At 35.5% G+C, this 14,079-nt stretch overlaps 1 protein-coding gene across 1 annotated transcript in view; it reads left to right on the top strand.

Annotated features, from left to right (window-relative positions):
- LOC150082620 (uncharacterized) overlaps positions 1-10,536 on the top strand; it is a 91,336-nt gene extending 80,800 nt beyond the window's left edge. Inside the window, exon 10 of the mRNA XM_090378713.1 lies at positions 9,351-10,536. Within this exon, the coding sequence (XP_090234839.1) occupies positions 9,351-10,186 (836 nt within the window). The 3' untranslated portion in view covers positions 10,187-10,536. The remainder of the gene's footprint in view (positions 1-9,350) is intronic.
- The last annotated feature ends 3,543 nt before the right edge of the window (positions 10,537-14,079 follow it).

The raw sequence follows: 14,079 nt of genomic DNA, 5'->3' as shown, positions 1-14,079 counted from the left end.
TTACAATATACAACAAACATTAGTTTGAGATAAACAACCTGCAAAATTAAAATTAGGGCTAGGTGAAACCTTGCCTGTAGGAATAATTAGAAATGCAATAAACATAAAAATACCATTATTACTAGCTGAAGAGTAGACTTAGTACTCTTAAAATACACTGCTCAGAATAAGTGCAGTGACAGCTATCACTATAGACAAGAAATTGTTTGTGTAGCAGTTCAGCAGTATTTATATGCAAAGCTTCTCTGCTCATCACTATGAAGTATGACTTTTGTGACCAGCAATACATGGGCCATGGAAGTAGTGAATGTCATCCTGGTGAACATTAAGCTATGCTTCTTGCACTTCTGTTGTAGTTGGGGAAAAAGTGATAGAGGACTAAGAGGTGAAGATTAGTGAATGTTCCTTCATACACTGAATATGTTCAATGGGCAAAAGATTTGGCAAACATGCAGGCCAAAGTAGTATGTCCCAATCATGTAGGCACTGTCAGGATATGAGAGCCATATGTGAGCAGGTATTGGTCTGCTAGAAAATAGTATTTAGGATGGAGAATAGAAAGGCCAAATAGTAGTCTTAGAATGATTTCAACATGATTCTTGTCATGGTGGTAGTGTCACCATGCCATCAGTAATGACCAGGAATGAATGGCTGTTGTAACTGATGGCTCCTCATAAGGTGTATTTAGTGTCAGATGGCACCAGCGGTTCCCCCCATCTCTGCAAATGGCTCCTCATACTATGATTTTTATGTTTCAGACAAGTAAGTAAGTAAGTTACTCCCTGATGCAGGCTGAATTTCATCTAACCGTAACAGACACATACACAGTGTGCCAATTAAATAATGAGACTGCCTGCACTCTGCATTTAGTATTAACATAAAAGGGCAAAATAGTACATGATTAGAATATGCTAGAGTGTGCTCTTTCCAATGAGTCCAAGTTGAACTTCCCCAGTCTGTAGTTCGTGATTTATGAAGGAAAGAGTAATAGTAGTTTTGTGCATGTTGTCAGAAAATTGAAAATGGAGCAAAGAGCAGTTATCAGATTTTATTGTAAATTAGGGAAAAGTACTATGGAAACTTCTGACGATTTAAAAAAAAGTTTTTGCCGATGAATATTTGTCTTGACCAAGAGTGTTTGAATGGTTTTCTCATTTTCATAATGAGAAATTGAGATGGCCTGCCAATCTCTGTTCGAACACTGGAGCCTTTACATCTTTACAATTCTGTCAGTAGGAGGTGTTTTGACACCATTCTTCATACACCTTAACCACATTGGGCCATGAGCAACCAACAAGATATGCCACTTCCAATATGGAAACACCCAATGCATGAGCTCCCACAATTAGTGCTTTTTTGAAGCTCTTTGATATCTGTACTACATCCCATAACTGCTACTTTATCACTTTGACTTGCATGACCAGATGCAAATGACCACTACTGTAGTGTATGAAGCTGTTTTGATTTTTATATTGCGAGCTCTGTGGCATAGTTCATTATGGGTAGGCTGATCATAATTCAGTGATCAAGTGCGTATATATATGCGAACACACCTAACAACTAGCCCACAAGGTATGTACAGCCCAAAAATGGGTCAAAAAATCTAAATCAGGTAATGAGTCACTTTATAACAGACCTCATAATACCTCAGTGACTGACTGACTGACTGACATGATGACAATGAACTGAAGGTTGCTGTTGAGTTGGATTGAAGCCAGATACCTCAGGTACTTACAGAAAGATTCAAGCGGATCGGTGAAATCATTCCATTTTATTTGCTTTTTTATTTTATTTTATTTACTGGGAAAGGCACAATCTGAACAAATGGGTTCCACATAAACTCACAGCTATCAGCAAATGCCAGAGACTATCAGTTTGCTTGTTGTTTTCACATCACAGTAACAAGCAATTTTTGGACCATTTGATGTGCAGTGAAAAATGACTTGCATACAGCAACATCAAACAATCACATCATTAGCTATTCTGTGAACTTGTGCTGCATATCAGAGCCCCCCACATGCCAACAGAAGATTTTGTTTTGTATCTGGTGGAATATATCTGTCCACTGCAGGCTTCTACCCTCTGGCTGAAGGATCAGAGAGGACAAAAATGTTTTTGTTAATTTTTTTTTAAGTAAAAATTAAAACATATATAAAAAAATTAACTATATAATATTGGAGTAAATACACTATAGACAACTCTTAAACAAAAAACTACATTAGTAGTGTGAAGGGGCCCCGGGTGCCAAGCGATTGTGACTGAGCGATTTCTATGTGCTTTCACTGTGATTCTCAAAAGGTGAATTCTAGTTCTCTTTTACATTCTTCTCCTTAATAAATCCTTTTATTTAATAGCAGCTCTTTTTTCAAAAGTACTGATCGAGAGCAAGAAAGGAAAGTAACCTTTCTTTTTTCATATTTAATAGACTAACCCCTACTAACTTCGCTTGGTCACACCAGGCACTGCTCCTGCCTCCCCGTGGCCAGGCTGGTAACCTTGGCAGAAAAGTTCATCTGCCAGGGGCTAAGAGGAGCCAACATGGAAAAAAATATGTTTCCATCTATAGAGTGGACAAGCTGTTGGCCAGATACCGAACATGAACATGATTCATCACAAGCAAAGAGGTTGAAAACCAATCCCTCGGTGACAGACTTACCAGCATTTTTAATAATGCACTCACTATCAGAACAGCCTCTCAGTAAGCTATCCCCTTTTCTAATCCAAAAACATCTGGAAAGTATTGCAGGGTCTCCCAAGACAGTTAAGAGACTGCAATCAGCGGACTTACTTGTTGAAACTCTAAACCACGGGCATTCTGAAAAACTACTAAAAATTACAAATTTTGCTGGTATTCCAGTTAACGTAACTCCACATGCAACCCTAAATACATCAAAGGGTGTAATATCTAGTTGGGACCTGATGAATGTGACGGAGGAAGAAATTAAAGAAGAGCTTCAGGAACAGAATGTAATCGCTGTAAAAAGAATTATGGTCAAAAAGAGACAATATACTCATACCTACCAGAAATATCATTCTCACCTTTAACAGTCCAAATCTGCCCTCATCAGTAAAAGCAGGATATCTTCTTTGCTGCACTCATCCTTTCATACCCCCCCCATGGCGCCTCCGTAGCCAGTTGGGAAGGAGCAGCAGTGCGTAGCACACGCTTCTTGATTAGACCGGGGTTCGAGCCCGTCACCACCAAATACGGAGGATGCGGAAAGGTCAGGGAATGACCACTGCATATCACCGAGCAATATGGCATTAGTTGCTAATGCTCCTAAAAAAAAAAAAAAAAAATCCTTTCATACCCAATCCGTTGAGATGTTATAAATGCCAAAAGTATGGCCACTCTCAAACAACATGCAGAAGCAACCCAGTTTGTCCCAACTGTGGATCCTCCGATCACATTCAAAGTGATTGTTCGGTGAAGGAAATGATCTGTCCCAACTGCAAAGGCAACCATCTGGCCTACTCTAAGACATGTGAAAGATGGAAAACAGAGAAACAAATTGTGAAATATAAAGTTGAAAATAAAGTTAGTTATCAGGAAGCAAGACAATTAATTGCACCCAGTATACATAACCGTACCTATGCCAGTATCGCAAAAAAATATCAGACAATAGCCATGCAAACTGATGTTACCATTCCACATAACATATCAATCTCCGACTGGGCTTGAGCTGTCCTCTCTCAGCAAGAGTCCAATACCCTGAAGCACTCAGACCAAGCAAGTAATATGCCTCTTAAGATTCCAGTAAAATCTCCTCCTCCACCAGTGATTGCTACTACTTCAAATAATCCTAGTTCATCTTCAAAAAAGATTATTCATGACACATCGATGCATCCAGAGTATTCATCCAAACAGGAAGATCTGATTCTGGAAATATTTGTAGAAGAAGAAGATATGGACACAGGTCGCCCTACATTTCCAAAAAGAGACAAACCAAAGCCAGAACGGCACGTCAGGTACAGCTTATTCTTCTAAATTCAAGTAATGCCTAACATCTTGCAATGGAATTGCAAAGGCTTTCGTGGCAACATTGACGACATTCATTACTTAATTAACTGCTACTCTCCAGTTGGTTTCTGCCTGCAAGAAACCTATTTAACTGCTCAAATTTCCATTTCCATAAAAAACTACTCAGTCTATAGACGAGATCGGAATACATCCGATTCTGCTCATGGTGGTGTAGCTATTTTAATTAACACAAGGATTCCAGCTAGGCAAATCACTCTCCAAACCCAAACCGAAGCTGTCGCTGTGCGTCTGATTACTCAGACTGCTTTAACTCTAGTCTCAGTTTATCTCCCACCAAATCATACTTACTCTTATAATGATCTTAAAGAACTTTTATTACAGCTACCCTCCCCTATCTGCCTGCTAGGGGATTTCAATGGCCACCCCTTTATGGGGATCATCTAAATTAGACAGACGCGGCCGACTGATTGAAACTTTACTGGAAAAACAAAACCTTACTCTTCTTAACAGTGGCTCGCACACCCATATACAGTTACCTAATGGACAGACTTCTGCTATTGACCTATCGATTTGCTCCCTGATACTGTTTTCAGTCATGCAATGGTCCGCTCTGGATAATCCCATGGGCAACGATCATTTTCCAATTGTTTGTTATCTGATGACTACACAACCACCATTAGATGAACTCTGCAGGAAATGGAAATTCTCTAAAGCTAATTGGGACAAATTTCAGTCAGCAATCACACTGGACAAAAAAAATTATACAACTACATCCCATAGATGAAGTTACTGATTATATCACTTCCTGCCTTTTATTTGCAGCTAAAAGCTCAATTCCAATATCAAATTCCAAGACTCGACGCCATTTCAACTGTTGGTGGAATGAGGAATGCACAAAAGCGAAGAAAGAACAAAATAAAGCATGGAATTTATTTCGTCAAACTCCAACTACAGTTAATCTTATTAACTACAAGAAACTAAAGGCAAAAGCTTGTCTCATTCAAAGACAAGCCAAGAAAGATTCTTGGACTCTGTTTGCATCGACTATCAATAGAAACACGAACCCACGATTAATATGGAAGAAAATTAGGCAGCTTTCCGGGAAGTTTCCAACTGTTCCTTCTCCAATTCTTTCCTGCAATGGTCTAGACGTCTCTGCTCCTCTGGATATAGCAAATGCCTTAGGCAAAACTTTTGCTCACGTCTCAGTTGCTTCCAGCTACATTCAGGAATTTCAGAAAACTAAGACCACCACAGAACAGAGACATATCAACTTTCGAACTTCGCTGCTACTTCCATATAACCAGCCACTCCAATACTGTGAACTTATGCAAGCCATCAGAACAACACGCAACAGTGCCACTGGGCCAGATGGGACATATTATGTTATGTTACAGCACCTTGATGAGAAAAACATACAAATGCTGCTAGCCTTCTTTCGCCTCTGTAGCCAGGTGGGAAGGAGCAACAGTGTGTAGCACGCGCTTCTTGATTAGACCGGAGTTCGAGCCTGTCACCATCAAATACGGAGGGTGCAGAAAGGTCAGGGAATGACCACCGCATATTCCCGGAGTAATATGGCCTTAGTTGCTAATGCTCCTAAAAACCAAACAACAAACAAACAAACTAGCCTTCTTTAACCGAATCTTCCTGGGAAATGTTTATCCCACTTCTTGGCACCATGCTACAGTTTTGGCCTTTTTGAAACCTGGAAAAGACCCCTCCAATCCTAATAGTTACAGACCAATATCTCTGTCCAGTTGCCTCGGTAAAATTCTTGAAAAAACGATCCACAGTCGACTCACTTGGATCATTGAAAGCGAACATCTACTAAGTAATAGTCAGCATGACTTTTGCCAAAACAGGTCCTCCTTTGATCTGATGATCAAGGCTGAATTCGAAATTCGCAATGCCTTTGTTAAAAACGAACACCTAGTTATGGTCTCCATAGATATAGAGAAGGCATTCGATACTACATGGCGTTATGGAATTCTCCGTGACCTCTATAATCATGGTTTCCGTGGCAACCTGCTATATTTATTAGGAACTTCCTCAAGAGCAGATCTTTCCAGGTCCGATATCAAAATTCCCTTTCTACTACATTCTTGCAAGAAGAAGGACTACCACAAGGGTCAGTTTTGAGTGCAATCCTGTTTGCGCTCAGAATTGATTCTATCACAAAAGAAGTCCCAAATACTGTAGAGGCGTACCTTTATGCTGACTATCTCTCTCTTTCTTGCCATTCACAGAATATGAGATCTATCGAAAGGCAATTGCGGACGTCTCTCAATCAAGTACAAAAGTGGGCTGAGCTCAATGGATATCGTCTTTCCCAACAGAAAACAGTTGCGATCCACTTTTGCAATCAACGCAAACTGCATACGGATCCTGAACTTCAGATATCAAATTCCACCATTCCGATTGCCAGCAATATCAGATTCTTGGGACTAATCCTGGACAGTAAGCTGAACTTCTTTGAGCATGTTAAATTATTATGTACTACCTGTCTCAAAAAAGATCAACATGCTAAGAGCTTTATCTGCCCATTCTTGGGGAGCAGACCGTACAACTTTGCTGTTCTTATATGGAGCATTGATCAGATCCAATTTAGATTATTGTGCTCCAGTTTATGATTCTGCCCGAAGGAGTGTACTAAGCTGGCTGGATCCTATTCAACATAATGCACTGCGGTTTGCAATTGGTGCGTATAGGACATCTCCAACTCATAGTCTATACATTGAAGCTCATGAGCCCCCTCTGCATCTCTGCAGAAAAATGCTGTTACTTAAATATGCAGCCAAAATACAGACTTGCTCTTTGCATCCTATTCAGCCATACCTGTTTAATCAACCACTAGTTAATCTCTATAGAAATAAACTAAGTAAAATCCGACCAGCTGACCTACGGCTCCTTGAAATATCACAGAACTGGAATGTTCCTCTCCACAATAGGCAACAGATAAAGAATTACTCTCATCCTCCATGGACCCCCTTTCCTCAACTGACTTGTGATACTTATTTTCTACAATGGGGAAAGAATCGCCAACCGACACTGAATGTGCAACAACTCCATGCTAGCCATATTCAAAGCTGTGCTGACTTCTTGCCAGTATATACGGATGGTTCCAAATCTCTTTCAACTGTTGGAACAGCAGCAGCAGTGTTTCCCTCGGCTATCATATCAGCTTCTCTTCCACCTGAGTATAGCAACTTTTCGGCAGAACTGTATGCAATACAATTAGCTCTAGAAAATTTGACTCTACACCCATCTGCAAAATATATAGTTTACACTGACTCTCTCAGCTCAATTGAGCAATACAGAATCCCTCTCAAAAGAATCACCATATTTTAATGAAAATCAGGAGTTTGCAAATTGATCACCGTCCACAACTAGTGAAGTTTTGCTGGATTCCGGCACATTCAGGCATAGAAGGAAATGAACTGGCTGATATATCTGCTAAAAATCCATCAACCTTAGACTTAACCTCTGTCTTCATTCCAGCTTCTGATTATAATATCAATCATAATTCAAACAGAATACTGTGCACAGTGGACAGAGCTATGGCATAAAGAAACATAAATTTTTCCAATTGAAACAGGACCCAAAATTATGGCACTCATGCACTCAGACAGTTCGGCGAGAGGTGGTACTCGCACGGATAAAAATAGGGCATACCCATCTGACTCACCGGCAATGATCCTCCTGTGTTCACACTGCTCTGAACATCTAACAGTCAAACATATTTTGATTGACTGTCCCCTATATCAACCACATCGTACTTCAACACTTCAAAATCTGGCTAATCTTCAAGAACCGTTGACACTAAACATCATATCATAGGAGAGGAGGCAAATATTAAGGAACTTTTTTGCTTTTTGAAAAAAATTGGAGTGTATAATCTTTTATGAATAGGTTTTAGAACTGAAATGAATTTGCTACGTTCTTAATTATTTTCTGATATAACTATGAAGAGGCGCACTATATCCATAGCAGCTAATGTGCCAATAAACAACCATACCACACACACACAGTAGTGTGAAAGGCATCATTTTATCTGTATCTCATTGTGCTCTTCCTTCACAATGAGTTGCCATGTATTGCATTACCTTGAATAAGTAATGCTTCACTAAAAGAGAAGACTATTGTTACTTATTCTCAGTGGGCACCACCACCACCCAGATGGCACCGTTTCAAGGCTTGTTGGCCTTTCATCGGTGGGTGGGCAGGTACCCTGGTATTGCAGACATGACAATCCAGTTGTGACAGCCCTCAATATGACAGATGCCAGAAGGTGTACATGATAATATTTAAGTAAATTACTTATTCGGGGTAGTGCAATACATGGCAAAACGTTGTAAAGGAAGAGCACAATATGAGATACAGATAAAATGATGCCCTTCACACTGCTAATGTAGTTTTTTGTTTAAGAGTTGTCTATGGTATGTTTACACCAATATTATATAGATTATTATACTCTTAAAGATATGATGCCTTGTTGCATTTAATTTTTACTTAAATATTATCCTGTACACCTTCTGACATTTCTCATATTGTGGTATTATCTTCACAACTGGATTGTCATGTCTGCAATACCAGGGTACTTGCCCACACACCGATGAAAGGCCAACAAGCCTTGAAACGGTGCCCTCTGGGTGGTGGTGCCCATTGAGAATAAGTAACAGTAGTCTTCTCTTTTAGCAAAACGTTACTTATTTGAAGTAGTGCAATACATGAATACATGGCAACTCGTGAAGGAAGAGCACAATTTGAGATACAGATAAAATTATGCCCTTCACACTACTAATGTAGTTTTTCATTTAAGAGTTGTCTATGGTGTGTTTACGCCAATATTATATAGTTAATTTTTTTATATATGTTTTCATTTTATCGATAACTAAAAATCTGAATAAAAGTTCAATGTTAGATTGAAATTTTATATTGCCTTTTATTGAACTTTTATGTGGGCTGTCAGTTTTATATTGTATAAAACTGCTTAACCATGTAAAGTTTAATTGAATAGCCTCAACCATTTTTGTTTTCAGTTTATGTATTCTGGTTGGAATATACAGTAAAAGCTCAGCTATCTGGCATTTATCCATCAATCTGGTAAGTTTGTAACCAGCACAATTTAAAAATCATAATTTATTTCACAAAGGAAATAAATTATAATCTATATGTTAGCGTGACAAAATGCAACTTGCTTTCCCCAATCCCCATTAGATGCTAGATAACTGGGCTTATTTATTAAAGAAACATTATGAATGGGTGAGTCATGTAATTACTTAATTTTAGTGTAGTTTTTGTGTATACAAGAAAGCCCAATTGATATAGAATGACTGTAATTGGATTCTTGTTTAATATTTCATAGGTTTAAAGAACAGTGTGATTAGTGCAGCTGTAATGGGATCACTTATTTGTGGCCTTCTGTTAGTAATAGCTGTCAGTTGCACGTGTAGACTTTATGCTCTCAGATTTATTGAACAACAAGCTACAAGTCACGAAACTCCACTTTCACGTTTAGGTGAAGAATTTTATTTTCGTGAACCTCCACCCTCTTATGCCATAGCTGTAGGTGAAAGACAGCAGAATCTTTGTGTTGAAAACTTGCATTATGATGTCATACCTAGACAGAATAGGCGTAGACCAAGGAGAGCAAGACGTCATCAACAGCTACCCCGTCCATCAAGACTTGCATCAAATCTGCTAAATCAAACTTGCATTGTTAGTCAGAATCACAGTTCAGTGATGCCTTGTTCAAGTCTTCCAGCTCCTGTGCATACATCTGACAGAAGACATAGTTTATCTTTGCCTAATAGCTCTGGTGATATAAATATAGCTGATGCTACATCATTAAGAAGTAATTCAGATACAATCAGAGAAGATATGGGTACCTCAGTTACACAGAATGATCAAAACAAAAATGTTGAAAAATCAGAAACCACTTCTGCTATACTTTCCCCGAAAGAAGTTAATAATCTTAAATCTCAGGAATCTAAAGAGAGTATTATGCAACCAGAAACTGATCTTCAGAGGATTTCAGTAAGAGAACTGGCGAGTGGGCTAACAAATGAAGAAGGTAATAGTCAGAATGTGGAGAATAATGGTAGTGTTGAAATTGATATGCAGACTGTTGATCATTCCAGTGAAAGTATGCACTTAGAAGGTGTGCCTAACGACAGTGATACACAACCACTAATATCCTAACATCCTGAGTATTACTCCATTGTAAATAAGAGTTTTATTAGATTATTTTTAAACTAGAAAAAAAAAAGCCTGAAGTCTAGTAGTTTTACTGTGCAGAAACTGTTCTGAGATTTATAATACTAATTATTTTTATCTGTATTTTAAATTACAAAGTAATAATCTTTAAAAATACATTTATTTATTTTTTATGATCTTGTTTGAAAATTGTTAGTTTTGCCATAAACCAGAAGCATGTGCCTTTAATCTCTGTTTGCAACTGATATTTTGGAATAGAAGGTCGGGGATTTGTTAAATCAGATATATTGTTGTCGTTGGGAACAGAATTGAAAGTGATTCAAATCAGTTTTAAGTGCCACTTGTTTTTATAAACATTTCAATACCTTTTCAAAAATAAAACTTTTTATTACTTTTAATTATTTAATTAAAAGTATGAAGTTGTTAAGTTTGTAAAACTATCAAAATCTTTAATTTTCTTTATTTAATATTGTTGCCAAGCCTTGCAATTTCTACATATAAATCAAATGTAATTTTTATTGGAATAAATCTTTACTATTTAAAACAAAATAGTAAAAAAGTGGGGGATTATTTTTATGAAAGCTTATATATCTGTATAGAAGTAGGCAATACTCTTGAATAAGCTTAACTGTGCGCTACTTTCAAAATTAAGCTTTAAAAAAGCTCTAGTTTTTTTGTTCTCTCATTTCTATTATATAGTGATTTTTTTTTTTTTTTTTTTTTTTTTTTTAATAAGTATGACAAAAGCTCCTTAAACATGGCTTTTGAGTTATATGAATGGCTGTAAAATCGCAAATCATGGAAATAAAGGTAATGTAAACTGTAATATTATTTTGTTTAAATATAATGAAGCAGTTATTTTCCTACACAGAATTCTTAGTTTATTAAAGATTACTTTTTAGATTGTATTTTTAAAGAATAATTATGTTAGTTTCAGTTAATTAAAGGTGAAAATTATTGTTATTTTGGATATCTGCATTATAAAAAAACATGTAGTGATAATTCCAGGGCACAGTCTCACTCGATCATAAATATTTTTATTTGTTATTTTAATTTTGATGATAAGATTTCGAAAAATGAATTTTGTGCGTAAATTACACAACACAGATTATGCAATAAAGTTATGATTAGATTGGTACATTATCAAAATGACCTTGCAAATATTTTCTGGGCTAATTGAAAGGATATTTAAGAATGGGGAAGAGTTTTGCATAGATAATATTCAGAATCACTAACTCCAAAAGTATTTATTTTTTACTCCAAGGTATTAATAGCTGTTTTTGATTTAATTTCTTAACTCAAAACCCTAGAGATATATTTCCTATATATGTGGGGGAGAAGTTGTTAATCCTTGTTTTTATGCTTTGAAAAAAAAAAAAAAAAAAAAAAAAAAAGAACAGTTATTCTTTTTACTCTTAAGTTATAAATATTTTCAACAAACAACACAATGTACATTTAAAACTGTAAATAAGTTAATAATGGACTAAAGGCATCTGCTATAGACTTAAGAGTTCCTGTAAAATTATTTTAAAAATATATTAAATATTTCTCAGGAAAAGTAGTCATTTTAGAAGCCTTGTGTAAATTATATGGAGGGCAGGAGTTAGTTGGCCAATTATGTATTTAAATTTATCTATTTTTACAAATTACATGTTATGCAGTTGTGAAAGTTAAAGCTTAAACTTCTTAAAATTAAATGCTCTCTCTCTCACATTGCAATTAGTGAAAGTGGCTAATAAAATATTTTGGCAGCAGAAGTGAATTATTAAGTATGCCCTGTCATATTTAATTTACTAGCAAATGAAATATGTCATTAACTTCAATTGCCATTTCAGTTTTTTAAACTTGGGATTATATTCTTAGAATCTCAAAACAAATCACAACAGTAAGTTCAGGTTCCTTTAGAAAAATAGAACGTGGCCATTTTCTAGGAAAATTTCAGATATTAGTTTCATGTACAATATCATGAGATTGATTTGTGAATGAATAAATTTTTAATTATATTGATAAATGCAGGTGCCTGCAATATAGAAAAAAAAATTGGCATATGTGTTTTTAAAGAAAACCAAAAGTTTAATTTATAATGTATTTATCAAAAAATAAATAAATAAAAAAACAAGTATTTGCCTTCTTGAGCACAAAACTTTTGTAGCATTATAAAATTTTATTTTTCCATGTGTTAACACCATACGTAATTTAATATATACATGCTTGTTATATTCTCTTTACCTCAGTCTTGTATTGCAAATAATCTAAAATTGTATTCATTAATGTTGTTACAATTTGCAATGGATTTTAAGCAAAACAGTATTTTTCAGATAACTTATTAAATCTTAATTTTGATTAATATTGAAGTCTTGAAAATGTCTGCTTGTTTAATCATATATTATTATGTATGTGATATATTGTCTTGTTCTAAAAGGAAATATTTTTCTTACAATAATTCTGTACTATAAGCACTTGTGTTGATTTAAATTGTGAAATATAAAACAAATGCTATGTAAAAATGTAAAAAACAAAATATTATTTTGTACTAAACATTCTACTTTTCAAATGTACAGAAATAAAGCTTTTGAATTAAAAAATTAAGAATTTTTCAGTAAGGTAAACTTAAGTGTGTTTACTCTATCTCTATGTATGTATGATACTAAATAGTATTCAATAAGTCTACTTCAAGACTGTATAACAAAAAATTTTGCTCATTTCTAAATTTATATTTGCTAGTGTTTTGTCATTTTGTGTGTGTGATGTTAAAAAAAGTCCCTTCGAGATGTGTTGTGTGGTGAAAGTTTCCAGACTCTCATATTAAACATAACTAACTAAACCTAGACACATTCTGAAAAATGTTCTCCTTGAGCAATAAAGTGCAGAGAGCATCTTGTTCATTGTTCAAGTTATAGCCTTATAAACAAAAATTTCATTTTTGGGGAAAGAAAAATCATATGATGACAGACCCATAGCAAGAAATACATTTTACATGACCCACTACACACACACGTGTGTGTGTGTGTGTGTGTGTAAAAAATAAAATGCACTTTTAGAGAATAGTAGATTAAATAATAATGGCTTCTTTTTATAATGCACATTGAGTTAAGTAAATATTAATGTAATAAAATGAGATTAAATGAATTACAGCTAATAGAATGGAAAAGATAAAGAACATATAAAAAAATAAATAATCATAAATCAAGGTACATGTCTTATCAAGAAACCACAACATGACCAGTGCCTCCGTAGCCAGGTGGGCAGGAGCAGCAGTGCATAGTACACGCTTCTTGATTAGACCAGGGTTAGAGCCTGTGACCACCAGATGCGGAAAGGTCAGGGAATGACCACTGCATATCCCCAGAGCAATATGGCTTTAGTTTCTAATGCTCCTAAAAACCAAATAACAAACAAACAACATGACCATGGTTTATGGAAGTGCAAAGTATTTCTGTTAGCCAGACAGTTTAGTGCAATTTTGGCAAAATTTTTTTTTACTAAATTAGTTTTAAATTTGGTAACTTTTTCTGTTTTAAATTTAAAATAAAATAATTTAGTAAAAAAAATTTTGTCGAACTGTCTGGCTAATCGAAAATTTTGTCCTTCCATTAAACCATGGTCATGTTGTGGCTTCTTGATAAGATATGTACTTTGGTTTATGATTATTTATTTATTTAATTTTCTTATTTATATATTTTTTCTGTCTTTTCTAGGAAATATGAAAGGTATTACCTATAGTACTTAGCATGGGTTGAAGGCTGAGAAGAGAGAAGATCCTTGATTACATCAGAGTTGAATCTCTGTACATTGTAATATTCAGGAAATACAAGTGAAAGAAGTTGTTTGAAAAAAACAAAGGAAAAACGAAGAAGAGGAAAAGTTGGTTATGTGAG

This window comes from Mastigoproctus giganteus, chromosome 7 (genome assembly GCF_048544385.1).
Source record: "Mastigoproctus giganteus isolate SK-2022 chromosome 7, ASM4854438v1, whole genome shotgun sequence".
Taxonomy (NCBI): domain Eukaryota; kingdom Metazoa; phylum Arthropoda; class Arachnida; order Uropygi; family Thelyphonidae; genus Mastigoproctus; species Mastigoproctus giganteus.
This window is presented reverse-complemented; position numbering and strand designations above follow the sequence as displayed.